General features: G+C 40.2%; 1 protein-coding gene across 1 annotated transcript; it reads right to left on the minus strand.

Moving 5' to 3' along the window:
* Window positions 1-3,851: 3,851 nt before the first annotated feature.
* zcchc4 (zinc finger, CCHC domain containing 4) lies at window positions 3,852-26,305 on the minus strand. The gene is made up of 13 exons (XM_008434844.2): window positions 24,526-26,305; window positions 22,833-22,951; window positions 22,676-22,758; window positions 22,301-22,573; window positions 21,779-21,847; window positions 14,494-14,566; window positions 14,273-14,423; window positions 13,697-13,797; window positions 6,895-7,016; window positions 5,723-5,798; window positions 5,583-5,634; window positions 5,357-5,504; window positions 3,852-5,218 (listed from the first exon to the last, which is right to left on the minus strand). Exons 1-13 carry the CDS (start codon window positions 24,611-24,613, stop codon window positions 5,116-5,118), a joined length of 1,458 nt encoding a protein of 485 aa, XP_008433066.1. The 5' UTR covers window positions 24,614-26,305; the 3' UTR covers window positions 3,852-5,115.

Genomic DNA, 26,305 nt, shown 5'->3' on the forward strand with positions numbered 1-26,305 from the left:
AGCGCCAACAGTTTCGAGTGGAGGTGCGGTCAAATCACAGGTCACGCCTGTGACCTGTGACGTTTGCCTCTAGATTCCACGTTTCATCCCAGCTGCACCAAACTCACGGAGATCCATCCTTTTCCACCCCCCGACAGGAATCCACTGGAAAATTTGGTGGGCATGGCCTAATTCCTACACAGCGCCCCCTACAATATTTTTAAAAATCAGCACTCAGCCATGCTTTATCCCACAATTATGAAACTTGGTACACATGTGTAACTTGTCAAGACCTACAAAAAAAGTCTCTTGGAGCAATGATTCGAACCCAACAGGAAGTCGGCCATTTTGGATCAAAGTCACCATTTTGTCTTTTTCATTGATGTCATATCTGAGCGAACTCGACCTAGAACTTTCCAGATCCAGGCTTCCAACTCAGTCAGTACAGTTTTCAGGCATTGATGGTGAAAAGTTATCAAAGGAATTTTCCTATGTCAAAGCATGTGGGCGTGGCCAAGCCTCAAATCTGACCATTTGAAATGAAACATCAAGGCTGGGAGAACTGCGCCAGAGCATCAGCGGTGGCAAGAGAGTGGTGGTGCAGGAACCCCCGCGCTGGCAAATAGGCTGGAGGGGCGCTGACCTGCGAGGGCCTCCAACGCCGCTTGCGGCTTTAATTAGAGCATTGTTTTCATTCTCACCTCATTTCCATTTCATAGAAGAGAATGCTCTCACATACAGATCTTCCTTTCCCTGTTTAGCATTTAAATCATCCACCTTTGTGTAGTAATTCTATGCTTTAGTGGCCTTATGTCTCATCTTTTGTGAGTTTCCTCTGCTAGATTTTTTCCTAATTAGATTATTCCTCCCATCTAGTGACCCTTTCCTTTTATAATGTAAGGACTTTTTCCATTATTCACAATGAATCTAAAAGTTGCTCAAAGTATTTAACATAATAGTTTCAAATGAAGTAATTCATTTTAATTGTTCTGGATCACAAGGGGGCATCAAAAACAACTGAAAATGGGTATTTTAAAGTAGTTTCAGTTCTAGCTCTTCATGGCAGGACATTCAAATGAAATCCAGTGTGCTGAAGTAAAACACCATGGAAATAGCTGAGGGGGAAACGTAAAAGAATTTAAAACGAAATAATCTGCCAGTTACTAGCAGTGATTTTGACTTTACCTGGAACCTACTATTTTTCATGTTTTGTATGGTCTGTTGGATCTTACTTTGTTTTGGAGTTTAAGTTGATTCTAGTTTTATTATTATTTTGTGAGTTTCTTATTTTGATTAGATCAGTCTTGTTCTTGGTCTGGAAGGTTGATACAATAGCAGATTTATAAATTAACATTTTGAAGTCTAGTCTCTGAGCTACACGAAGCCAGTGGAAGGATTATAGTACTAGGTGATGTGTTCTATCTTCCTGGTTTTAGTGAGAACACCAGTAGCAGAGCTGCAGCTTGAGGATTGATTTTTTTTAAGCAGACCTGTGAAGACTCTGCTGCAGTAATCAATACAACTAAAGACATAGATGAGTTGCTCTAGATTTTTCTGAGACGTTCTTCAGGTGACAGAAGGCCGACTTTGTGACTCTCAATGTGGCTCTGAAGGTTCAGGTCAGAGTCCATCACTACTCCCTGATTTCAGGCCGTATAACTAGTTTCTAGCTTGAATAACTGAAGCTATTCATCGACTCTAGAACAGTGGTTCTTAACCTGGGTTCGATTGAACCTCAGGGGTTTGATGAGTCGGTCTCAGGGGTTCGGCGGAGCCTCTGCGGTGGAGGTAAAGACACACTTGTGTAAAGTCGTGATGACGCCCTGCTTTGCAATCACGTTACAGGATCACGTTACATTGCTTAGCCAATCAGAGCTGCGGAGGAGCACTGATTGAAGGAGTTCCACTCTTTTTACCAAATTCTATAGTCTAAATCTGCTCCTTAGTCGCATCTTTTCGGGGTTGCTACTGCCTCTAGTGGCGTGGGGGTGGTAACACAACTAATATAATTACATTACTAAATCAGAATACCGCAATGTTGTGTGTCGGGGGGGGGGGGGGGGGTTAAGAAGGGTGGGTTCGGTGAATGCGCATATGAAACTGGGGGGTTCGGTACCTCAAAAAACGTTAAGAACCACTGATCTAGATCATTCTTCTTTAGACCCAAAGATAATGATTTCAAGTTTGTTTCTGTTCAGCTGGAGAAAGTTTTGGCACATCCAGACATTTATCAGTTCTAAGCATCTGTTCAGTGCTTCTTATATCTTTATATGCAAGATCAACATCCTATATCAAGATGTGTATCATTATTAGGCAGCTTATTTTCCTCAGGCAAAATGAGCCAATAAAGAGATTTAAGTGAGTCTGAAAAGTTCAAAATTGTAAAAGGCCTTTCAGAGGGATGCAGCACGCTTGAAATTACTAAGATATTGGGTCGTGATCACACAACCATCAAACGATTTGCTGCAAATAGCTAACAGGTTCGCAAGAAACGTGTTGAGAAAAAAAGATGGAAATTAAACTGCCRAAGAGTTGAGAAGAATCAAACGTGAAGCTACAGGAACCCATTGTCTTCCAGTCCTGTCATTTTCCAGAACTGAAACCTACCTGCAGTACCCAGAAGTACAAGATGTTCAGAGACATGGCCAAGATAAGGAACGCTGAAACCCGACCCCCATCGAACAAGACACATAAGTCGGAACATCAAGACTGGGCCAAGACAGATCTGGAGACAGATTTTTCAAAGGTCCTATGGATTGGTGAGATGAGAATGAGTCTTGATGGACCAGATGGATGGACCTGTGGCTGGATCAGTAATAGGCACAGAGCTCCACTTCACATCAGACACTAGCAAGGTGGAGGCAGGGCGCTGGTATAGGTTGGTGTTATTAAAGATGAGCTAGTTGGACCTTTTCGGGTTGAAGTTGGACTCAAAATCAAGTCCTAAATCTACTGCCAGTTTTTAGAAGACACTTTCTTCAAGCTGTGGTTCAGGAAAAAGTCTGTATCTTTCAAGAAGACCATGATTTTTCTGCAGGACATTGCTCCATCGCATGCATCAAAGTACTCCACTATGGAAGGCCTTAAAGATAAGAGAATAATGAAGCGGTCCCCTTCCTCACCACACCTAAACCCCATTGAGAACATGTGGGCCTTTCTTAAACAGGACATGTATGGTGAAGGAAAACGGTTCACATCTCTGATCAGTGTCTGGGAGGCTGTGGCTGCTGCTGCACGAGAAGTTGATCGTCAACAGATCAAGAAACTGACATATATATTATTATATGTCAGATTATATGAGTGTTTGCATTTGGTTGTGAATATGTATGTGTGTAAGTGTATATATGCATATGTACATGTGTATGTGTTTTTTCACTATTAATTTTCTTTCACCATGTTTTACTATTGGAGGTGTTCTGCATTGTGTTCTTTGTTCCTGAAAACATGCATCTTAAAGTCAATGGTGTAAACAATTTGTTTATGCAAAACACTTTTGCAGCCTGGAATATGTTAACACCTTTGTTCCATATGCAAAAATATAAATAAAAATATGAATAAAAAAAAACTTGGTAAAATGTTCTGTTTTTGCAGTGTACTATAACGTCCTGTTTACCTGCTCCGGCCGCCTAGCTACCGGTGCCGGTCTCTCAAGTAGCACTCTTCACTGGGTCCACAATATTCTGAATTTTGGACCTGAAACTGCACCATATTCCATTAATTCCTTGTGCATTACATATAGTAAAACTACATATTCTTTATTTCTATGTAAACAAACCCCGCTCTCTCTGTGTATGTATATACATATATATATATGCACACACATATACATACACTGCTATTTAGAAAGTACAAAGTGATCAGCGAAAAAATAATGAAAGAGCTTCACATTCAGTCTTTATTGCACTCAAACATGGAATTTTTAACAACAGCCAGTCCGCCTTTTATTTATGTTTTAAAAAGTGCATATTCTTTTAATATTAAGTATCGCATCATCATGATAAAAATAATTTGGAGTTCAAAAGATTCTAAAATTATTATTATTACTGTAGGACAATTGTACTGAAAAGCTTGGCTGTTTGGAAGGTTTTCCAGGAGAAGGTTTCTTGTCTCTGAAAACAATATAGGAGCACAACTTAAATTCTGACACAAGGTGTCAGAATTTAAGAATTTGGACAGATGAGAGCAAAAGTGAGAGGTCTGACCAAAGGCATCATGTTACGACGAAAAGAAAAAGCACTTCAGCAGAAACATCTCATACCAACCATCACATGTGGTGTTGGGAAGGTGATGATTTGAGATTATCTGCAGACACAAGAATTGGATAATCCTTTGTACACCAAAGTGTTTTAGTCAGTCCTAAATCCATCTGTCCAGCAGCTGGGTCTAGACTGGTCAACGAGGGAACAATAATCCCCAACACATCGGCTAATCTACCACAGAATGACTGGAGAAGAGTTCAGTTGTTGCAATGAAGTAGTCAAAGCCCAGAAATCAGCCTGATTACATTCTGTGGTGGGACCAACCACTGAATGGGGTCCTACAAGATATTCAGTCAACTAGTTTTTCACACACCTTTTCCAACTTGGTTTCATCTTTGTTTTATAAAAGTACATGTGAGTCTATTATATGTTTTTCCACACCTGTAGTTAGTTTCTAACAATGTTTGAAGCTGGGAAAAATTCAGTATGCATCTTTAATAAAAAACAGTTTTTTTTTACACATGTTAAAATTATCTTTGTAACAGTATCACGTAAGACAGAAAAGGTTGAGCTCCTCTGCCTTCTCCCAGTGTTTCCAGTACTAATGGCAAAATTATACCACTTAATCAGACACAACCAATCAGAGCCAGGAGGAGGGTGTTAGCGCTGTCAATCATGCTAGTTAGCATGACAACGAGTAATAAGTTGGTGGTGTTTCTCCACTTTTAGCACATGGAGCAGCATGTACACAAAGTTGATTGACAGCTTTAAGATCCTTCTCCTGGGTCTGATTGGTTGTTTTTGACCAGGAATTGTGCATTTCGATCTTTTCACAGATTATCTGTCTTGTATTATTTTGTCAAGACATGGTGTCAGTTTTAACAAATATGGAAAAACTAAATTTTCTTAAAAGTTACAAAAATAACCTGATGAGAGTTCACAGAGCATGAGCAGCTCTTTTCTTTGCTTTCTTCTTGGCTCCAGGCTTTGCTAGATAATGGGAAGCTTTCTTGCCCAGACTCTTGGCTTTAGGCCCAAAACTAAAAGAAGGAAACACACACACACACACACACACCCACACACACACACACAGATATATTGAGACAAGATGCACCATATTCAATTCTCTGGAGGTGAAGAAAAATACGTAATCCCGTCCAGGATGTGATGTGGCTTACCTGTTCTTCCTCTGCATATCTCTGAGAGGACAGGCCTTCTGTCGGTGCTCCAGGCTGCCGCAGCTGAAGCAACCGTTACCCCCATCAGCTTGCCGACAGGGATGGTCTGGCAGAGCGCAGCGGCCGCAGGACGTGCAGTGGCTCCAGGCTGGTTTTGGAAAAGGTTTTTTTATTCTCAACATCCAGCACAAAAAACTAAACAATATTCAAATATCTCTTTTCTTACATGGTTTCACACATTTCCCACATGCTGAGCAGTGCTTCCATTCACGGCCATCCTTGAATCACCAACAGAAAATAGAGTTTTTATTATAGACTTTAAGAAACTATTGCAGTTTTGGAATACATTTCTGAAGAACGTGATACCTTGGATGGACAAAGATTGCATTTAGTGCAGTGTTTGTTAAGGGAGCACACATATCTCTGACACATGGAGCAAAACCTGCAGAAATAGACAAATTATGGGACAACTCTGTATTAAACACAAACTTTGATACATTATTCTGCATCATGTAAGATGATGTATAACAAAATACAGTGGAAATCAGAAGTTTATATACATTTTCTCAGTATTTGGTAGCATTGTCTTTGAACTACATGACTTGGTTCAAGCATTTTGCGTTTCCTTCTAGAAGTTCTCCCAATAATTAGTTCGGGTTCTGGCCCATTGCTCCCAGTAGAACTGGTGGAACTGGGTCAGGCTGGTAGGTTGACTCACTCTCACATGACTTTTCAGATCTACCCACAAATTCTCTACAGGATTGAGATCAGGGCTTTGTGAGCCACCAAACCATTGACTTTGTTGTCCTTTGTAACCACTGGTCATTGCAAATTTAACTTCCTGGTTGATGTCTTTATATGTTGCTTCAATATTTCTACATGATGTTTTTTCCTCATGATTCCATCTGTTTTATGAAGTGGACCAGTTCCTCTTGCTGCAAAACAGTATCCACATGATGCTGACACCTCCATTCTTTACAGTTAGAATGATACAAGCATCCCAGTTTTTCCTCCAAATGTAATGGTCATGATCAAACAGAGCCAGTTCATCTCTGGGACACAGAACATGTCTTCTTCCTGAGTGCAGTATGATGGTTGGACATTCCCACCACGTCTATACTTGCATACAATTGTTTGAAGAGATGAACGTGGCTCCAGTCTTTCAACCATTGGTGAATTGTTCCCATGGATGAACTGGACTGGTGCAGCTGTACAATTCTCTTCCTGACACCGTGGCTGATTTCTTTTGACCTTCGCCATCGTGTCAAACCAGAAAGCAGTGAGTTCCAGGTGTTGGGTTAATTTCCGAAGTCATGACATCATAATTGTCCTTTCTCCTCATTGTTTGGAGAGATAGTAAGCATTCTGTATGTAAACTTCTGATTTTGAAAACATAAAAAAATAAATCTCTGAAATATTCTGTCTCTTCTTGCTGAATTAAGCAAACAAATACTTTTGACAAGTGTAAGTAAACGTCTCGATTCAACGGCATATGCAAAACGGAACTCTTGTATTAGGAGTCAATGACAAGTTAATACCTGTAGCCCTCCTCTCTGGGCAGAACAACGTGTTTGGGTAGAATATTAGTAAAGAGTCTGACAGGAGACTGCCTCCTGCCCGTCTTCCCGTGTTTATAGAGAGGATGGTTGTCATAGTCCACCTTGTTAAAAAAGAAAATACAGTTAGAATCCAAAAAACTTTGATTAATGCCCCATCAGCATCTACTCTACTCAGGATACCACATTTCCCTGAACCTCCAGATCACATCTAATCCAGCCAGTCTTTCTGGGTGTTTAACTTGTGACTTCCATTTCAATCATTTTGTTAAATGACAGAATAATGCTATCCAGCAACTATGACTTAAAGCAATCATAGAGAGCTGTACACAAGAAGACCAATAGTAAAGTTCATGTGTGAAATAAGAAAAATGACATTGTAACTTGCTTGTTACTTGGTCTAACACTTCAGCTTCCTTCTGCAATGTGTTTATCAAACATGGTTTGATAAACAGTCATGTTCTCTTCATGAACATTGTTCACTGTTCATGAAGAGACTGGTCCAAAGACACCTTTAATGACCTGCAACCCAAGATTGAACCAATCAAGCAGATCAAAACTGAGCTTTAAATGGCTTTGTATCATTTGTACCATGTATTAACAGGGAACAAAGAAAGGGGTGCACCAATAAATCTGCCCTCATTTTTTTTTATCAAAGTCTTTTTATTGTTTTTTATGTAACCAACACAAAACAATACCAAAGACACACACATTACAGAAATCCCTTCTATACCGGATCTATTACCCCGATATGCATCCATCTTGTGCTCATGAAACAACCAATGCAAGTTTCAGGTTTGTGCATAAATGATACAACCAACATCTGACCATTACACAAATATATCTGCTGAAATAACTTCAACATAAGATGTAAATGGCTGCCAGATGTCATAAAATTGAACAGATTGTCTGACTGTATAATCTTCTCCAAGTGAATGCAACACATAACCTCCCTTAACTAGTGACCATTTACTAGAGGATGTGAATCCTTCCATCTACAAAAATGAGTCCAAGAATGAATGAGTAGAAAGCATAAAGCTAACAGTCTTCTGATGTTTGCTGAGGGAAGCATCTGCTAGGGTCACCCCAAAGAGAAACGGTGGGTGGTGACCAACGTTCCCTCTAAGCTGTGCGCTTGCGCAATCGCACACTGCTCGTACATTCTCAGCGCACAATAAAATCTATGAAGCGCATAAAATAAAATCCAAATAAACTGAACATTGATCTCATACATCAGTTTTGACTGTGGACCAAAAACACATAACAATCTAACTCAGTGAGTCACAGGTGTCCAGCCAATGATACGATACGGTTCACTTTCACTACACAGCCAATCAGTGCATGCTATTGTGTGTACGTGCCTTAGTCATATGCGCTGTGGCACCGTGCAGATTAGCTAGGTAGGAAAAGTGCGGCGGAGTTAAGAAAGCTAACACCCCATCATGGCTAAGCGAACGGGCAGTGAGACATCCACTCATCAACCAAAGTAAAAAAGAAATGTGCTTCTTTTAAGATGGAATGGCTGTTGGAGGAGAAATACTGGTGAGATTACTCTTTTTATTAGTAAACTGTGACCACATGGATGCTCGTTTTCCAGAGGATGAATTAAAGGAGTGGTCAGCATTTGACATTGAAGCACTGAGCTCAGGGATCAGCAGACATTTCTACACTGGACAAAGTGTACAACCATTGGAGAAGTGAGAAAGACGGATGTGAAAAAACTGCAATTAAATATTTTACAGACAAAGAGTTACAAGAATTTATACAGTTTCACAAGCTAGAGCACACAGTTCATCGTGCAGAATGTGAATGTTTTAATGTGAACAAAAAGTTATGTCTGAAAGGTGTAATGTCTCATTTCTCACTGCAGCCAAAGCAGGACTCTTGCATACTATGCATCTCACGAACAGCAATGTTTTTGTTTTTTCATTTTAAGTGGGCAAATCACTTATATTAAAAGCAAACTAATGGAAGTTGCTGCTGTAATCTGATTCTTTTATTAAGCCATGAAACTTGCTATGATCCCAGATTCATAGCAGGTGTAATACTGGTGTGTGGCCATAGTGCGCACACCTGACGTTGCTCACCGTGGTCCTCAGGATACTCAGGGAGCTTGTGTGTATGCCCAGACACATGAAGAATTAGAGGGAACATTGGTGGTGAAAGATGTACAGTTTGTCCAAATATTCCTGAGAACGTGTCAAAGACTACCAATACCCACATAGCTTTGGACAAGGCCAGAATGTGTAAAAGTGTGGCTGGTGTTTATTTGCATCGATCAAATGTTGGAAACAAGTTCTTTCTAAACGTACAATATGTCTTTGGACCAATGTAGACAATGTACTACCTTAAATTGAACAATAACATGTCTCAGATATATTGAGGAAGAATAAATATTTCAAAAAACCTTTTGCCAAACTGAGTCTGATATGGATTCCTTCATGTCCATCTGCCATCTGTATTTCAAAGAATCCAAGTTGGTGTTATTGAATGAACTGAGCAATGAATAAATTCTAAACATTTTGTGTCGGACCTACACTCCAGGATCTTATCCACAAGGGAAGTGAAAGAAAAGCACTCAGTTTAAGATTGCATAATGTCTCAAAAGCAAATGCCTAAAGAACTGTGATTTGTGGATATCGATTTCTGTACCAGCTGTTCATGTGAGGCAAACGTCTTGTCTACATAGGGATCATATAATAAATGTATTCCTTTTAGACCCCAAGCATTGAAAGCTGTATCTGCCAAAAGGGGAGCAAGCATGATGATTCGATACAGGAACAGATGATAATAACTGTACTTTTCAAGGACCTTCGTCCGTGTATTTTCAGGCAGTTCATTTTTTCGTTTGAAATGAAAAATGAAAAAAAAAAGACTCGTTTTCATTTTTCGTTTATCAGACCAAAATCGGAAATCGGATAACGGCTCAGCTCGGCTCATTTATCCGATTTCTCATTTAGTGCACAAAACGGAAATGAAAAAACGGATAACGAGCGCTGAATTTCAATTTTTATGATTTCATTTTTGACAAGCGGTCTGACCCGGAAGTTCTTTCTGACCTACACACTTTGTACACTCGTCCAAAGCGGCAACAATTAATACTAATTAATTTCATCATAATACCTTCACAGAACTTATATTCTAACTTTGTTTTGTATTCAGAGCTAAAGTTGGCTTCTAAATGTAGCTTCCGATTCAGTAAATGGTTAAAGGGCTAATCCACCCAATTTTTTACAACCTTGAGTCTTTAATCTACTCTAGTTTAAAAACTACAATTCAAGACACTCAAACCGCGACTAGAATATTCTGCCAGTCATTCAAAGCATACAGTTTTTTACGTTTTTCCTTTATGAATAGCATTAGCATAACAGTTGTAAGATCCATGTGAATTAAATAAGTAATTATGGACATGACAGGTGAGCACGCAGCTTTGACACTTAGGTGGTGGGAGTGTCGATGTGGACGTGACCGTCACCAGGTATGAATGGCAGGTTACTGGCGCGCTGCCTTTGTGTGCATCAGGAAGTTGGGTGCATGGGGTCGTCATAATTTCTGTTGACCGCGTTATGTTGCCTTATTAAATTATGTTAACTCTTATGCATTATTGACCTGGTCAGTCTGTGTCTCAGTCCTTGTCTCAACGTTCGGAGTAAGAAAATTTAAAACAGAATAAACCAATCATTGATTTGAAACTGGCGTCAGACAGACAACATTCCCCGAGTTGAACCCAGTGCAGCCCTCTACCACCACTAGTTTCTGCTGCACATTTACCAATTATAAAATCTTATGTCACGAACACGGATGGAGAAAAGTACGATTATCCAAAAGATACAATAAAACTGTAGTTATTTCCCATATCTACCAACTAGGAAAAGTTTGAAATAATGCGCCAATGTTATGAGATTATTAAAAGCTTAACTAAATAAATAATTATCTAGGAAGAGGATTAGGGCCACGGAAAAAAGTCAGGATTCTGACTTTAATCTAAGAAAATAATAATGCTGGTGTTAGCTAAATGTTATGGGATCCTATAGTCTTCTTCCGTGGTTGTCTATTTTTGTTTTTTCATTTTTCATTTCAAACAAAAAAACAAACTGCCTGAAAATACACGGACCGACCTCCTACACTGATTTGTAGTTGCAGCATCTTACTGCCAATCCATGGAGTTCCATTATTTTGGAAGATCAGCAATTAGCTGGTACTTTCATGAGAAACCGACGTTATTTTCCTTCACAAAGGTCTGAAAATCAGCCACTCAACCCCTTTGCTCTGTAGTGAGGCCTGACTGACTGACCTGCCCATTAGGTCAGTGGTTCCCAACCCCCGGTCCGTGGACCTGTACCGGTCCGTGGACCAATTGGTACCGGGCCACGCAAGAAATAATTAAATATTTCTGTTTTATGTATTATTTGAGTCTGGAGGATCTTTTATTGTGAAAATCCTTTAACCGGATTCTCTCGGTTACTTGCGCGCCAACATTGAGCCCACAAGCAGCAAAATGAGTAAGAAACAGATCAGATGTCTTTGGAAAGTTTCTTTGCAAAGGGGAAAAGGCCCAGAGAAGAGACAGGTGAATGGATTTATCCCGGACCGGTAGGTGAGTCCCACATTACAAGCCGCTCTGCGTAACATGCGGCGACCGGCTGCTAATGAGGCAATGAAGCTTCAAGCTGCTTCGCCACATAGAGACCAAGCAGGCTGTGGATATAAGCAACACTTCGGGTGTCATTGTCTCCCATCACTCCCTGATGGAACCGTCTCGTTGCAGAGAAACAAGCTCAGGGCTCCGTTAGTCATTATCGTGAGTTAAAATTTTCACGAAAGTAAAATGTTCGTTTTTGTGGGGCATCTGTATCTTATTTTGAAGGGATATGTAAACGTTACCATAGCGACCAGAGTCAAAGAACGTTTGAGCAGTGGTCGAGAGGAGATGAGATGAGTAGAGCTTGTGAGTCTTAAGTCTGGTTTAGACGGAAAGATTTAAAAATTGTCGGCCGATTCTCCAAACCTATGTGACCACAGAGCTGATAAAAGAACAACAGGTTCGATCGGTTCGTGTGTCCAAGGCAGGAGCAACATGAACCGATTCCAGTCACGAACATCGCGATTCCAGAAGAAAATCCACAAAATTCCCAACATAGCATATGGAAATTTAGAATAAGCAAACAGGGATGACTATGTAGCAGCAATAGTGACAGTTTGTGGAGTCATTTTAAGAGATAAAAGACGTACCAAAAAGAAAAGGCGGTGGATAAAAGACGACGGGAGCAGCCGCTCTATTTGCTGCACTATGATTTGGAGGTGAATATGTTGTTTCATAGTTAACATTTTTAACTGAATAAATATAATAAACATGTATAATAATGACCTTTATATATAATAATAAACATTTCCACATATCATCTTCGATATCTACCGGACTCTCAGTTGCGCGATATGTCAGCTGTTTGGGATTCCCCTCTGTTCTTACRTCACCGCGCTTTCTGATTGGMTACCTGTCACATTCAGCAGGTTGGATTCTCGTTTAAAGTCAGGGAAAACCACACAGGCTGCGATAAAAAGGCCAAGACAACCAAATTGGGTGTATTCAGGATTTAGCGGGAACACCAACATGCAGAAGCCTTATCTGACGGTTCACGCCCTGCCCCCACAGGCCGCAGCAAAATTTCCAAGTCTTGACCGGTCCGCTGTAATAAAAAGGTTGGGGACCACTGCATTAGGTCACGTCTGCATAAGCACAGTTGCCATTCCCTCTCGCTCCCTCAGATCATCCTCCTCCATCCTGCCCGTCTCACCACCATGGGGAGCAGAGCTTTCAGTCGCTCTGCTCCCCAACTCTGGAACTCATTACCACCATACCTTAGAAACATAAAGTCATTATCACATTTTAAAACCGAACTCAAAACTCACCTTTTTAGATCTGCCTTTTCCACATGACACAATTGGTTTGCCTGATTTTACATAGTTTTTATATAGATACATTGTTTTGTTTTATTTATTTTTATCTACTTTTACTTGTTACATTTTATTTGTTTCTGTCACAGTTTTTTTACTATTGTACGGTGTCCTTGAGTGCCAGAAAGGCGCCTTTGAAATAAAATGTATTATTATTATTATTATTATTATTATTATTAACAATAGTTGCCTCACTATTGCCAACTTAGTAACTTTTCAACTCAGGCTTTTCAAATATTGGTGATCGGCCAGAAAATTGCATTTGGTGAACTCCTAGTTTATAGATATATACTGTGTACAGTAGACTTCTGCCTATTTTAAGTTCAGTATTTGCAGGCTTCTCTGTGGAATGGGACTCCAGATTATTTGTGGAAGATTTCCAGAGTATTTCTTAGAGTGTACCTAAAATATATGAAAGAAAATGCAGCCCAAGAAGCTGAAATACCTTGGGGCAATGCTACATGACAATCTATTGGCTGCAATTTGCAAAGCAGTCAAGCCAAGAGCGCCATTCATTTTCCTTGGTGCCGATTGGCTGTAGATCCAGTAGCGGAGATAAGGAAAGTTGTGGAAGTTATCTTCTGTTAGTGCTAAAATGGTTTCCACTGTGCATATTAATGCACATAGGTATATTTGGTGTCTAAACTAATAAGACGGTAATTATGACTGGCTTTAGAGGGAGTCTCAAGTATTTGCATATATTAGCTATTCGTGGGCGGATGTGGTCCCTAAAGCCCATAAATATTGGGGGGCTGCTTTACTGCAGGTACAGGAAACATTAAAAACATCTCCTGGGAATGAAGAGGTGTATTTTTCAATAAGCTGGTACCTGGTAGTCCAACATGGTCAGTGCAGGGAGACACTCCAGGATGCGAGGCTCAAAGAAGTATGGAAAGATCCAAATGATGGGAATGTCGATGTTAGAGTCACCTGAACACAGAGGTCAGAGTTCAACACAGGAGTTCTTGCATTTAAATCAGACCGAGTCTGGCAAACAACATCCATATCATTGTTGAATGACATTTCAAGGCATGAGGGGTTAAAGCAACTTTTCCTCTTTCTGTAGGCATTAGATCAGAAATTAATCAATATTCAGTAGACTAATGCCTGTAAAATTATGGACACAGGACCATCCTCTCCATCAGACTGTCTTGGAAAAACTTAATGTTATGCAGATCACTACAGGAGATCTTTCCAGCCAACAGCCATCACTATCTACAATAACTCTTTGAAGAATTTGAATTAATGATTTACAACAATTTTAATGCCTTTGGGATCAATAGTATTTTGGAATTTTGAATATTCACAGAATTGTCATTTATTGATGTCTCTGTTGTTTTGAGGAGGTTTGAAACAAAAAAATATGTCAGTAATACATGTGGCAAGGAACTAAAAAACTGCTAACCTGAGTTCCGCAGCTTCCTCCACATTTGGGAAATCAAGGAGAAACTGTTGGCCAGAGGTTTGACCAGTCCACCGAACGGAGGGTCCGCTACCATCACCACCTGCTCCCCATCCGCCTCTGTCAGGAATGCATCCAAAACAGCTCTGGAGGCCTGAAAGGACAAGACTCATCACTCAGAGCTAAAAACTGCCTTACGCAGGGTCTGCAAATTCAACTCTTACCTCTCCGCCAAAGAAGTGATGGTTAAACATGTTGTAATGACAGAACTCGTCCTGACTGTAGAACTGAGCATATCTGAAACACACACAAATAGTTCTGATGCTTTATGGAACCCGTCTAGGCTTGTCTGGGTCTGCCTGTGTTCTAGGGAGTGAACACATAACAGAACCACTGAATGCACCCAGGTAACCTGTGCTAGAGGCTGAAGCTTGAAACGACACAACTCGCTCGGTCCACAATTCTTTAGAGAAACGCCAGAAACGAGGTGCAGTGACTCGGGTAAGAACTCTTTAAACTAAATTTTGTTTTTATTTTTTTAGAAGCAGCTTTTACCGTCTCCAATACTGAAGAGAAGATTAATGGTCAGCTTGAAATGAAAGGAAAATATTAGTAGTAGTCTAGAGATTAAAACTCTAGAATTATTAGACAAGTTTTATGAAACTTTAACTGATTTACACTCCCAGCAAAAAGTGTTCACAAACCTAGACCTTTTTATCATTTTTTTCACATTAACAACCTCTAAATTCAGTTTATTTTTGCAGGATTTGACATGACCCCAACATAAACCCAACACAATGTGATGCAGAAGAATGATTTTTTACAGATCAAAATCAGGAACGTGTAGCATGCATTGTTAATGAACCCCCTTTACTCTAATATCCCAAATAAAACCCTAGAGCAAACGATTGCTTCCCAGTTCATCTATGTGTGATTTAATCCAAGTATGCCTTTTTTTCTAAGAAGGTTACTCATTTTAAATTCCTGCGTACAATTGTGCATAACAGACTTCATTTCAAGTTCCATGCAGATTACAGATATGAAAAATCAAGATGACTCTCTTGAGGGAACTGAGAGGGTAATTGCAAGTAAACACACACTGACCATGGTTTGAGACTTGGAATGATACCTCACATTTCAGAAATGACATGATGGATCCCTGCATAAGAAAGTCACTCAGGTCTAGAAAGAGCATTCTCATCCCCTTCACTCATTGTTGAAATCTGGAATAAGACTTAAAAGTATCACCAGCATGAAACAACTGTTATTCTATCAGCAGGAATGTTTTAAACAAGAAAATACTAATTGTTATTATTAACATTAATATGATCAAAATATGAATTTGACATATTGTGGTTAATTTTCAACTAGCTGAAGTTCCTGAGAAATGGCTGAAAACAAAGCAGGATGGATGGTGTCAGTAATGGACAATTCAAGGTGAGCTTTTGGCTCCCTCTGCTGGTGTAACCGGATCCTTTTCTGCGTTGTGCTGGTTTTTGAGTGAATGGACAGTGACACAGTTTCTTTCAAGCGGATGATTCTCGGTTTATTTCTGACGAGAATACAGACAAAACCACCGTGTTATAGGCTGCCCGCTCCAAGTCCTGCACAAAACAAAAGTATATAACAAAATTAACTTAATAGATCTATAAATAAACTGAATGTATTTAGATGGAAAAATTAACAGCACACACTTCTCCCGCAGGACAAGACAAAAGGGGAGGGGCTAAGGGGCGCAAACAATTTAAAGACAATACCACAGAAGAAGAAATAAAAGGGAGGGGCTTCCGATCTTAAAGTAACACGGTTAAAACAATGACAGAGGTGTTTCAGTAAGATAAGGAACAAGACAAATAATTTAAAAAATGACATTTTGTGTAATTATAAYAAAAGAGAATTACAACCAGGTTACACTGACCTATCCTATCCTCGCTCCATCCTTGCTGCAGGATGGAGCGAGCTTCACTCCTCTGGACTCCACCAGTGACCAGCCTGTTCAGCCTTTTCCACGATCACCCAAACTACAGAGGACGCCCAGTCCTTTCAGGTATATGTGACTGAGTTCCTACAGACTCTAAAATCTGGGTGTTGATTTGAACATTTGGTTGTGTTGAAGGTTTATGAGCAACAACTCAAGCTGAGATAAGAAAAGCAATTTTTCCTCGGTCACCCTCTCAAAACAGTCCAAATTTGCAAAGCGAGTTAATTTATTGCATAGAGCCTTTCAAACAATATTTACAGCAAATTGCAGGGAGAGAAAATAAACATGAAATGCATGCAGTGTTTAGCAGAAATGGTTATTGTGATATCATTAATATCACAATAACCAATATCTGTTGGCTGTGAGCACAAACAACAGTTCATTCACCTGGTCAAATACATGACCCGATAAGACAAAAGTTTAATATAGTGGATTTTTGATATTCATAGGGTTAGGGTAGGTGCTACAGCCACCATCTTCTACCTGATCTAGGGTCATATAGTGGCATTATTTTTGTTACATTTTGGCCTGATTTTCACCTTCTGACAGCCTTAAGGATGACCATACAACTCTTAAGATAATCTTAAGCAAAATTCCTGCTGTGTGTTGTGTGCTAAGAATTATGCGGTCCACTTGGAAGGACTGAGGGACCACTCTGATCTAAAATCAAGGATACTGGATATGGTGGATTGTCTTATCTGATTTTTCAGTTTGTCTTTGAGGACAAACATGAAGGCAGCCCCTTGTATGTGACCTAACTGGTGAGCGAAACCTAAAAAGACACAAGACAAACAACTGCTATGGCACAGCAGAAAATCTGGTGGACATTTTAGATGCGTTTATATTTTTTAATTATAGTCCACATATTATCGCCATTATTTCTTCTCAATCGGTCATGTTTGTTTACTCTGGACTCTTGTTTGATTACTTAAGTTTGGCAAGATTTTCAGTGTTGCATCTGAATGTTGGAGAGTGAAATTGGTTTGTGTGTAGTGTGTTGCTCCTGCCATGTGGCTGTACACCACACACTGTATGACCAAAGCATTTATGCACAAGACTTTTTAATAACCGTGTGTGTGGTCCCAGATTTTGAAAGTCGGCTGACAATTTAAAAATCTTGAAGTGAACCAGGCATTGCAGAGAATGCCAGTCTTCCCTCTCCCCAGCAACTTGAGAGGGAATCCCGAGGTGAAAGTCTTCCACCATGTCTTGGGTCTTTCCCTTGAAAATTCTCCCCAGAATACCTCAGTAGTGAGGAATTGTCTAGTGAGAATACCTCACTAGAGATATGGAGATATGTTTATTGCATCATGCACTAGACATGGATTATCCCTCAAATTGCTGGGGAGAGGGAATACTGGCATTCTCTGCAATGCCTGGTTCACTTCAAGATTCTAAAATTGTAAACGTATCAAAATATACCAGGTGTAAAACTAATAACCGACTGAGCTGACTTGTCTGCAGGAGCTGCAATCCCAACATCTGGAGGAGCTAAAAGCTGAGAGAGCCAAAATGGACACGCACATTCAGTCTCTGAAGAAACGCAAAGCAGATCTCTCGGTGAGTATGGGACAGAACACTGGCAGAACTTAAACATATGATCTGCTTGCATTTCAACTGCAGAACTGTAACATCTGTCTGTAAGTTGTTTCCTCCCCTCTCCCCCATCAAGCGGACCACAGAGGTAATGAAACATCAGGTACAGGACCACTTCGAAAACATGCTGTGTGTCCTAAAGCAGGACGAGAAGGCCGTAGTCGACTCTCTAGATATGGAGCTGAAACGGACCAGAACCAGGTTGGACCAGATACTGAAGAACTGGGTGAACCATCAGGAGCAAGTCACAAAGAGCATCAGCATTATTCTGAGTGTGCTGAATAAGACCCTCACACCAAAGGAAGATAAGGTTTGACTCATCACCAGTTCACGGAGCCATTGTTCCCGGCCATACGCTTCTTGAAACCACAAGAGAACCAGAACTTCCCAAACCATCTAGAGTTCTGTTACTCCCTTTAAACCTACAAGTCCATTTGTTCCAGAGGCACTGTGAATCGTCACTAGGATTCGCCAATTAAGAGCTTCTCCCTCCTTCCTTTTGAAATCTCTGCAACATAGTTGATTTCTCTTGAACTTGATAATGGTCAGCTATGTTTTTGAGATCCATACAAACTTCAGGTGTTAACGCTGTTGTAATTACTTTTTTTTATTTTGGGCATGGGTTTAGTGTTCTCAAAGATCTACACACAGTACCCAACAATACTCAAGAAGAAAATTATTTTTCATAAAGATGTGTGTTTTGAAATGCAACTTGTTAATCAAGGCTTTCGCAAATATTCGCACCCCTATCAGGTTGGCACACCCGTTTTGTGCATTTTATCCCATGCTTAGTGATGATGGATGGACATCAAAGGTAGACAGACACTTCTGATGCTGCCACCACAATGCTGCACCACTGTGAAGGCACTTTCTCATGGTGTTTGCCAGGTAACCAGCAGTGTCCCCCCCTGGAAGTTCAGCTCAGGAGGTTTTACTTTGATGTCATCAATCCAGAGAATCGTATAAACTTGGTCTCTAAGCTGCAGTTTGACAAACTCAAAGCAATGTAAAGTGAAGAACATCTTCTTCTGAGTGGTGGAGTGCATGAGCAATGCTTATGTCTAGAGCTAGAGCTCTGTCTTAGGATGGTATCTTTCTCCTGTGTCTGACCAAGGCTAGTCTACTCAGTTTGGTCAAACAACCAGCTCTACTGACGGTCCTTGTGGTTCCATACTTCTTCTATGTTCCACTCCATCGTGGTTGAATGTGGTCTTAGGCACGATTTCTTTTTAAGAAATCAGTGCCACTGAGGATTTTCATATCCTCTCCAGATTTGAGTTCTGCAAATTATTCCTTTAACTTTATTAGTTTCTTCACGACAGCAGTAAGACCTGGTTAAGATAAGTATAAGATTCCAAATCACCTCAGGTGGACTCCAATAAAGCTATAGAAAATTATACACACATTTATTTTACAATAAATCACAAAGCAAAGAGTAGAAAAAGTGATAGGTATGAGTACTGATGCATCATGGAACCAAGTCACACACTTTTTATTATTTTTGATATATTATTTAATAGCATAACCTTAACCTTCAAGAGGTTTTTGACAAAATCACAAATATGTTTTTTTTTTGTAATGAAATAAGGAAATAATTTCCACCAGGGGTCACAGTAACAGAATATTTTCCACCTTTCACTGGGGTTTCTTAAAATAAGACAGAGAAATCTGAATGACTGAACTTATGAACGGGAAGGTTTAAATCAGGGGTCCCCAAACATTTTCCTGTTAGGGCCACATAACTTTTCCCTTCTCTGGTTGGGAGCCGGAGTCAGTTTGTAACAGAAAAAATGTGACGATTGCAGGAGTGCCTAAATGTAAAAATGTATAGTTTTCCAGAAAGCACAATCAAATAACCCTCTCTGGGTTCTTCACAGAAAAAATCCAGGAAAGATTATAATCCGTATTTTCCAAACTATGAGCTGCACCGGACTATAAGCCACAACCCCAAAATTTTTTTTTTTAAACCAGTAAACATACACATCTAAGCCTCAGATATCTCTGCCCTCCAGGTTTTCCACATCGATGCAGCAGCAGCATTGGGGGGCGGACACCCAAAATCTGAGTCATAACAGGTCAATTGAATATCACATTTATTAGGGTTGAAAAAGAAAAAGTTGCCAAGATTAGATTTAACAGAACTGATTATGGTAGTTTCCAAACGGTAACTGTAACACTAAAAGTGCTGATCCTTCGTGTTGCTACTAGCATGTGCTAAACCAGTGGTCCCCAACCTGTTTATTACCGCGGACCGGTCAAGACTTGGACATTTTGTTGTGGCCCAGGAGAGGGGGAGGGGGATGAACAGTCAGATAAAGCTTCTGTGTGTTGGTGTTCCCACTAAATACTGAATATGCCCTATTTGGGTTGTCTTGGCCCTTTTATCGCAGCCTGTGGGTTTTTCCCTGACTGGGAACTAGAATCCAATCTGCTGAATGCGACAGGTAGCCAATCAGAAAGCGCGGTGACGTCAGAACAGAGGGGAATCCCAAACAGCTGACATATCGCGCAACTGAGAGTCTGGTAGATATCGAAGATGATATGTGGAAATGTTTATTATTAAATCTAAAAGGTCATTATTACATATTTTTATTCAGTTAAAAATGTTAACTATGAAACAACATATTCACCTCCAAATCATAGTGCAGCAAATAGAGCGGTTGCTCCCGTCGTCTTTCTTCCACCGCCTTTTCTTTTTGGTACGTCTTTTATCTCTTAAAATGAGTCCACAAACTGTCACTACTGCTTCTACATCGTTATCCGAGTTTGCTTGCCCGCTATGTTGGGGGTTTTACTGGATTATCCTCTGGAATGGGGATGTTCGTGACTGGAATCGGTTCGTGCCGTGTGGCTGAACACGAACCGATCGAACCTGTTGTTCTTTTATCAGCTCTGTGGTCACAKAGGTTTGGAGAATCGGCCGACAATTCTTAAATCTTTCCGTCTAAACCAGACTTAAGACTCACAAGCTCTACTCATCTCCTATCGACCACTGCCCAAACGCTCGAACTCTGGTCGCTATGGTAACGTTTATATATCCCTTCAAAATAAGATACAGAAGCGCAACAAAAACGAACATTTTATTTTCGTGAAAATTTTAACTCACGATAATGACTAATGGGAGCCCTGAGCTTGTTTCTCTGCAACGAGACGGTTCCATCAGGGAGTGATGGGAGACAATGACACCCGAAGTGTTGCTTATATCCACAGCCTGCTTGGTCTCTATGTGGCGAAGCAGCTTGAAGCTTCATTGCCTCATTAGCAGTCGGTCGCCGCATGTTACGCAGAGCGGCTTGTAATGTGGGACTCACCTACCGGTCCAGGATAAATCCATTCTCCTGTCTGTTCTCTGGGCCTTTTCCCCTTTGCAAAGAAACTTTCCAAAGACATCTGATCTGTTTCTTACTCATTTTGCTGCTTGTGGCCTCACAAGTAACCAGACTTCCAATGATTCACTTCCTGCTAAAGAGCCCCCTGGTGGTTGAAGAAAAATCCACATATAAACGGCTTGTAGTCCGGAAAATACGGTAAATGAAAAAAACTCTGAATGCTTTCAGGGGGCCGGACCAAATGTGGAGGCGAGCCGGACCCGGCCCACGGGCCATAGTTTGGGAACCACTGGTTTAAATAATAGTGGCCACACATATTGGCTGTTAGGGTTTAGGTTTGTCTATTGAGTTTTGAAACCTACATTGATATTAAAATTGACATTTTTTGTTCCTCAATGAATTATTGAAATTGATTCATTATCCGGTACTGAAATATATTTAAAAATATTCCAAGAGAGAACTTGAAATGTGAGTAACTCTCTTGAAGCAGCCTAATCCAACAGTAAGGCATAGGAGGGTTAATGATTTGAGCTTATTAGAGAGCTTGCTCCCATTGAAAAAATACTGGAAAAATGAATGAATAAAGAATACAGTGAAACTTACCTGAAATCAATGTCCAGCAACAAACTCTTCATTGGCTCCAGGTTTCTCTGCTTGATCAGTTCCTGTAGTCTGGCACAAACCGCCATAACGGTTATTAACAATGTAAGGTTAAGATTTGCATAGTCAAAGTTTTGTAGCATGTATGGTGGCCCAGAGGGGTAAAAACCCCAGTAAAAGTCATAACAGAAGTTGTGGCATTCATTGTCTTATTGTAGTCTTTACATTTTGCTGACCCTTCTGGCCCACCGTACACATGACAGTTAAACTGATACTAATTTTTACAATGTCTATATATCAGTTATGACATATGATGTGACACATGCTCATAATCATATTGTTTAATTTGTAATGAAAACAAGATAGGATCATGAATGGAACCTTTCAGAACTCCTGATTCCCTGTTAACTCAGCCTGTGAAGGCAAACTCAAAACCTTGAGTCCTTTTGTGATTTCAATAAAATGACTCAAAGAAAAAGTATGCCTGTCTAATGTGGTGAGACCCTTAAATGTAATCTGTCTCACCTAGGTGTCCCCACACACAGCACCTTTTTATATCCCAGACCAGCTAAAGTATCCAGCAGGAAGTGTGCACTGCGATCAGTGAACAGGTACTGGGCGTTGCTCTTCTTATTGTCTAGTGGACGCAGCAGGATGCTGGGCCTCCTCAGCTGGGCCGCGGTGACCGTTGTGGTCCTGTGGGCAAAGTGAGTGCTGTGCTCTGCAGGCAGGAGGAGAATCTGACAATCCTCACAGAACTTCTTCTCAATAAATGGGAGCGAAGCAAACTGCAGAAACCTGAGGAGACAAGCTTTGGTCAGTCAATATCATCACTCATTTGTTTATTCATAAAGTATCAGAGACAAGACCAGTTCGGAGTCCTATGAGCACAACTCTTACCTGCTACAACATTCCTGCTGAGTGAACCGAGGCCTCTTTGACAGCATCTCTGCTTCTCTAGCCAGCATCCTGGCTTTTGACACCTTTAATGGAAATGTATCAAAGTCATTTACCTGCAACACTTAATATCCAAACATTACAAGTAACTTTTACATACCTTTTCATCTTCCCACTGAAAAAAGCCGCAGTCTTTCCTGTCTCGACAGGCTGAGCACGCATAAAACCGCCTGCCCTTATTGCCTCCATTGTCAACCTTCTCAAAAAGTAAAGTAGGACCTGTTGAAACACAGGATGTGATGTCACTATCATTTTATCTTTTACGTACTTGGCTAGTGTTACTAGTGGAAAACCATTATAATAGAGTCAGCTGCGCTGAGTAGATACTAGTGCAGGGGTGGGCAATCCTGGTCCTGGAGGGCCGTCGGTGTCCTGCAGCTCTTAGACGTCTCCCTGGTTCAACACACTTCAATCCAACAGCTGAATCACCTCCTCAGTGCAGGCAGGTTCTCCAGAGTCCTGCTGATGACCTCATTATTTGACTCAGGTGTGTTGAAGTAGAGACACATCTAAACGTTGCAGGAGACCGGCCCTCCAGGCCTGGAGTTACCTACCAAACCTACCAAAGCAGGTACCACCAGTAAAGTCAATACCTTTGTCATCATCTGTTGAGAAGTTGTTCAGGTAAACTAAAGCAGTACAAGTTAATGCTGCAAATCATTCTCTTCACGTTGATAAATGCAGAATAAAGTGTTTACGCAATTTAAGAGTGAAAACCATGCAGAGTGTTAAGGAAGAATTTTTATATTACAATTGAATTTAGCAAAACTCTGGCTCTGATACTTCCTTTTGATCCCGGGTTCTCTCGCGTGGCCACGTGTGGGGACAAAAACACAACAATGCGTGTTGACGTCACAGAATTACAGAATTTAATCCAATCAGAAGAAAGTATAAGATAGTACAGGAAACTGGAAAAACACAGATACAAACATTGTTACCTGAGACAAGAAGACAAAGAAATATCAAGGACGTCCTTGGAGAAAGAGCTGGTGCAGAAGTAAAATAAATCAGCTTTTTCTGAATTGTTTCCCTTGTGCACAAACTTTTATACCTGTAGGTGTGTTTTCCTCTTTAATGTATTCAAATAAGGCGTATCTCTACTTGACCAACTGGAAGGCATCTCTGGCCCTTTTAAATTTAGAAAGTCCCTGCAGTTTGTTCACAAGATCAAACACCTTTTGTTAAATAAGGTGGAAGCAGACTCTCTGAATTCATGGTGGTTTATGTCTTTCACAGATCAGTGTGAAAAGCTAGAACTTCCTACTGACTGTTTCCAGACAGACAAAGAGCAGATCAGAGATCTTGGCAAACCATCTGATTTAACTACAGTAAAATAAAGATCAATAGGTCAGAATATGTTATAATTTTAAAACTATAATTATGGTATTTCAATCAAGTCATGATAAATTCTAAAACCAACTTATTTTTAATTTATTTTCTTAACACTATCCGGCTCTACAGCCATCTGGGCAAAGAGAAACAGATGCAGGAACCGAGGAACCAATCAGACAGAAACAGGAATTACAACCAGTTAAAGTTCAAAAATCATCTGCAAAAGAAAACAAGCAGATCACGGAACAGCATATTTAAGTATTCTAGATTTTCATCTTGAGAAATAACCCTAGCCTCTTTAAAGTTCACTGATTTCAAAGCGTTTTTTAAACATAAAACACAAATCCTGACTTTAGCATAAGTTAATCACTCAGGGCTAATTATTTAACACTAAATTTAACACATAGGCTACAGTTTTTGAAACGACCTAGTTTGCTGTTGTGTTGCAGCTATCGGCTCACCATGCGGACAACGTGGCGCTGTTTTTCCCTCCTCTGGAAGAATAACTTCTATTCCAAAACTGTCCATATTTGCCTCGATAGTCTCCATGTCTGAGCTGTATGTCCGGTTACTGGCTTCTCTCCAGAACTTCAAATACAACAGCGACTTCAAAAAATACCAGAATCATGCTGTATTAAGTCGCGCCCATTTTACGTCCTTCCTGTCGGAGGTGTCATTGGAGCGTCACGTCAATTTGGCCGCCATATTGAAAAGGGAGACAGAGACCATTTAAAAAACTGGGCTATTTGATATCAGTGGCAATATATATGAGCACTTTACGTCTGTCCAGTTTTCCTGTTTCTTCCAGAGAATTTCACAAGATAACTCATGCTATTCCCAGAGTTAACTCAACTAGTAAAATAAATCATTTGAGTGATTTTACAAAAACACTCACTCTCAGACTAGAGGGAATTAAACTAACACATAAAGTGAAACACCAAACACTTATCACTTACATCACAGTGCTGCCATAGAAAGGACAGCATTGTACCTAAAGGTAAGTTTCAATGGCGAGGTCAAACTGAAAACATGAACTGGAGAAGGGCCAGGCTCTTTCTTCATAAATACTGACTAACAAAGCAAAAAGAATTGCACTTTAAAATTCTACATAATCCTATGATTTGCATAGCTTCTAAATTAAAAACAACAACATAAAACAGAAACAACAACAACACATACATTTTTGTTTTGTGATATATCCAGAAAACTTTTATATTTCAATCAGGGCTGAAATTATTTGATTGAATTCCTAAAACTGATCAATAATGATTAAAAAAGCAACATCTGTTCTTCTAATTAATTACCAAATAAAGAGAAAACAATCCGGAAACTTCTGAGAGCGGACAGATGCAAGAGATTCTGAGCACCAGGTTGTTCACTGAACACCACTGGGACAGGTTTGGGATCTCCTCTCTGTAGAGGGTCTCATCATTGTTTGTTATCAGACCCATTACAGTGGTATCATCTCCAAACTTTAGAACTGTTGGACAAGTGGATAGCTAGACAGTCATGGGTGAACAATGTAAAAAGGATCGGACTAAGCACACAGCCCTGTGGTGTGCCTGAATTGAGGACCAGGGTGGATGATGTTCAGTCCCCTATTTTCACCACCTGAGGTCGGTTGGTGAGAAAGGCACATATATGTTGAAAGTCCCAGATCGTGGAGCTTCACTATCAACTTCTCTGGAATGATGGTGTTAAATACTGAATTGAAGTCAATGAATAGCATCCTATCATAAGTGTCAGGACGCTGCAAATGTGTCATGGTTTGATTATGTGTGTGGTGCAATGGAGACGTCAACCTCTGTGGACCGGTTCCTCCTACAGGCAAATCAAACCAATAGGAGGCTTGATTTGCCTACAGGCCTGTCCTGCTGGCCTGTCCTGACCATCAGGAAGGTCATCCTTGATGTGTTTTAGGATGAGCCTCTCAAAGCACTTCATATTGACTGGGGTTAGTGAAACTGGACAGTAGTCAGCTAAGCCAGTCACAGCAGATTTTTTTGGTACCTGCACTGGCATGATGCAAAAAAAATTTTTAAAAAATAAATGAAATATGAATATGAAAAAAAACCCCAAAAAAAAAAAACATATGTATGCATGTGCAGAGTAACAGGTGGATAAAGTGGCTGTGTTATGTCAGAGTCAGCTAACTATTGTTTATCGATCTAATGGCTGAAAGAAAGAAACTGTTAATTTGTGCATTAAATCTTTGCTTTTGATGTGCTGCTCCATATTATT

Source organism: Poecilia reticulata, linkage group LG18 (assembly GCF_000633615.1).
Source record: "Poecilia reticulata strain Guanapo linkage group LG18, Guppy_female_1.0+MT, whole genome shotgun sequence".
NCBI lineage: Eukaryota > Metazoa > Chordata > Actinopteri > Cyprinodontiformes > Poeciliidae > Poecilia > Poecilia reticulata.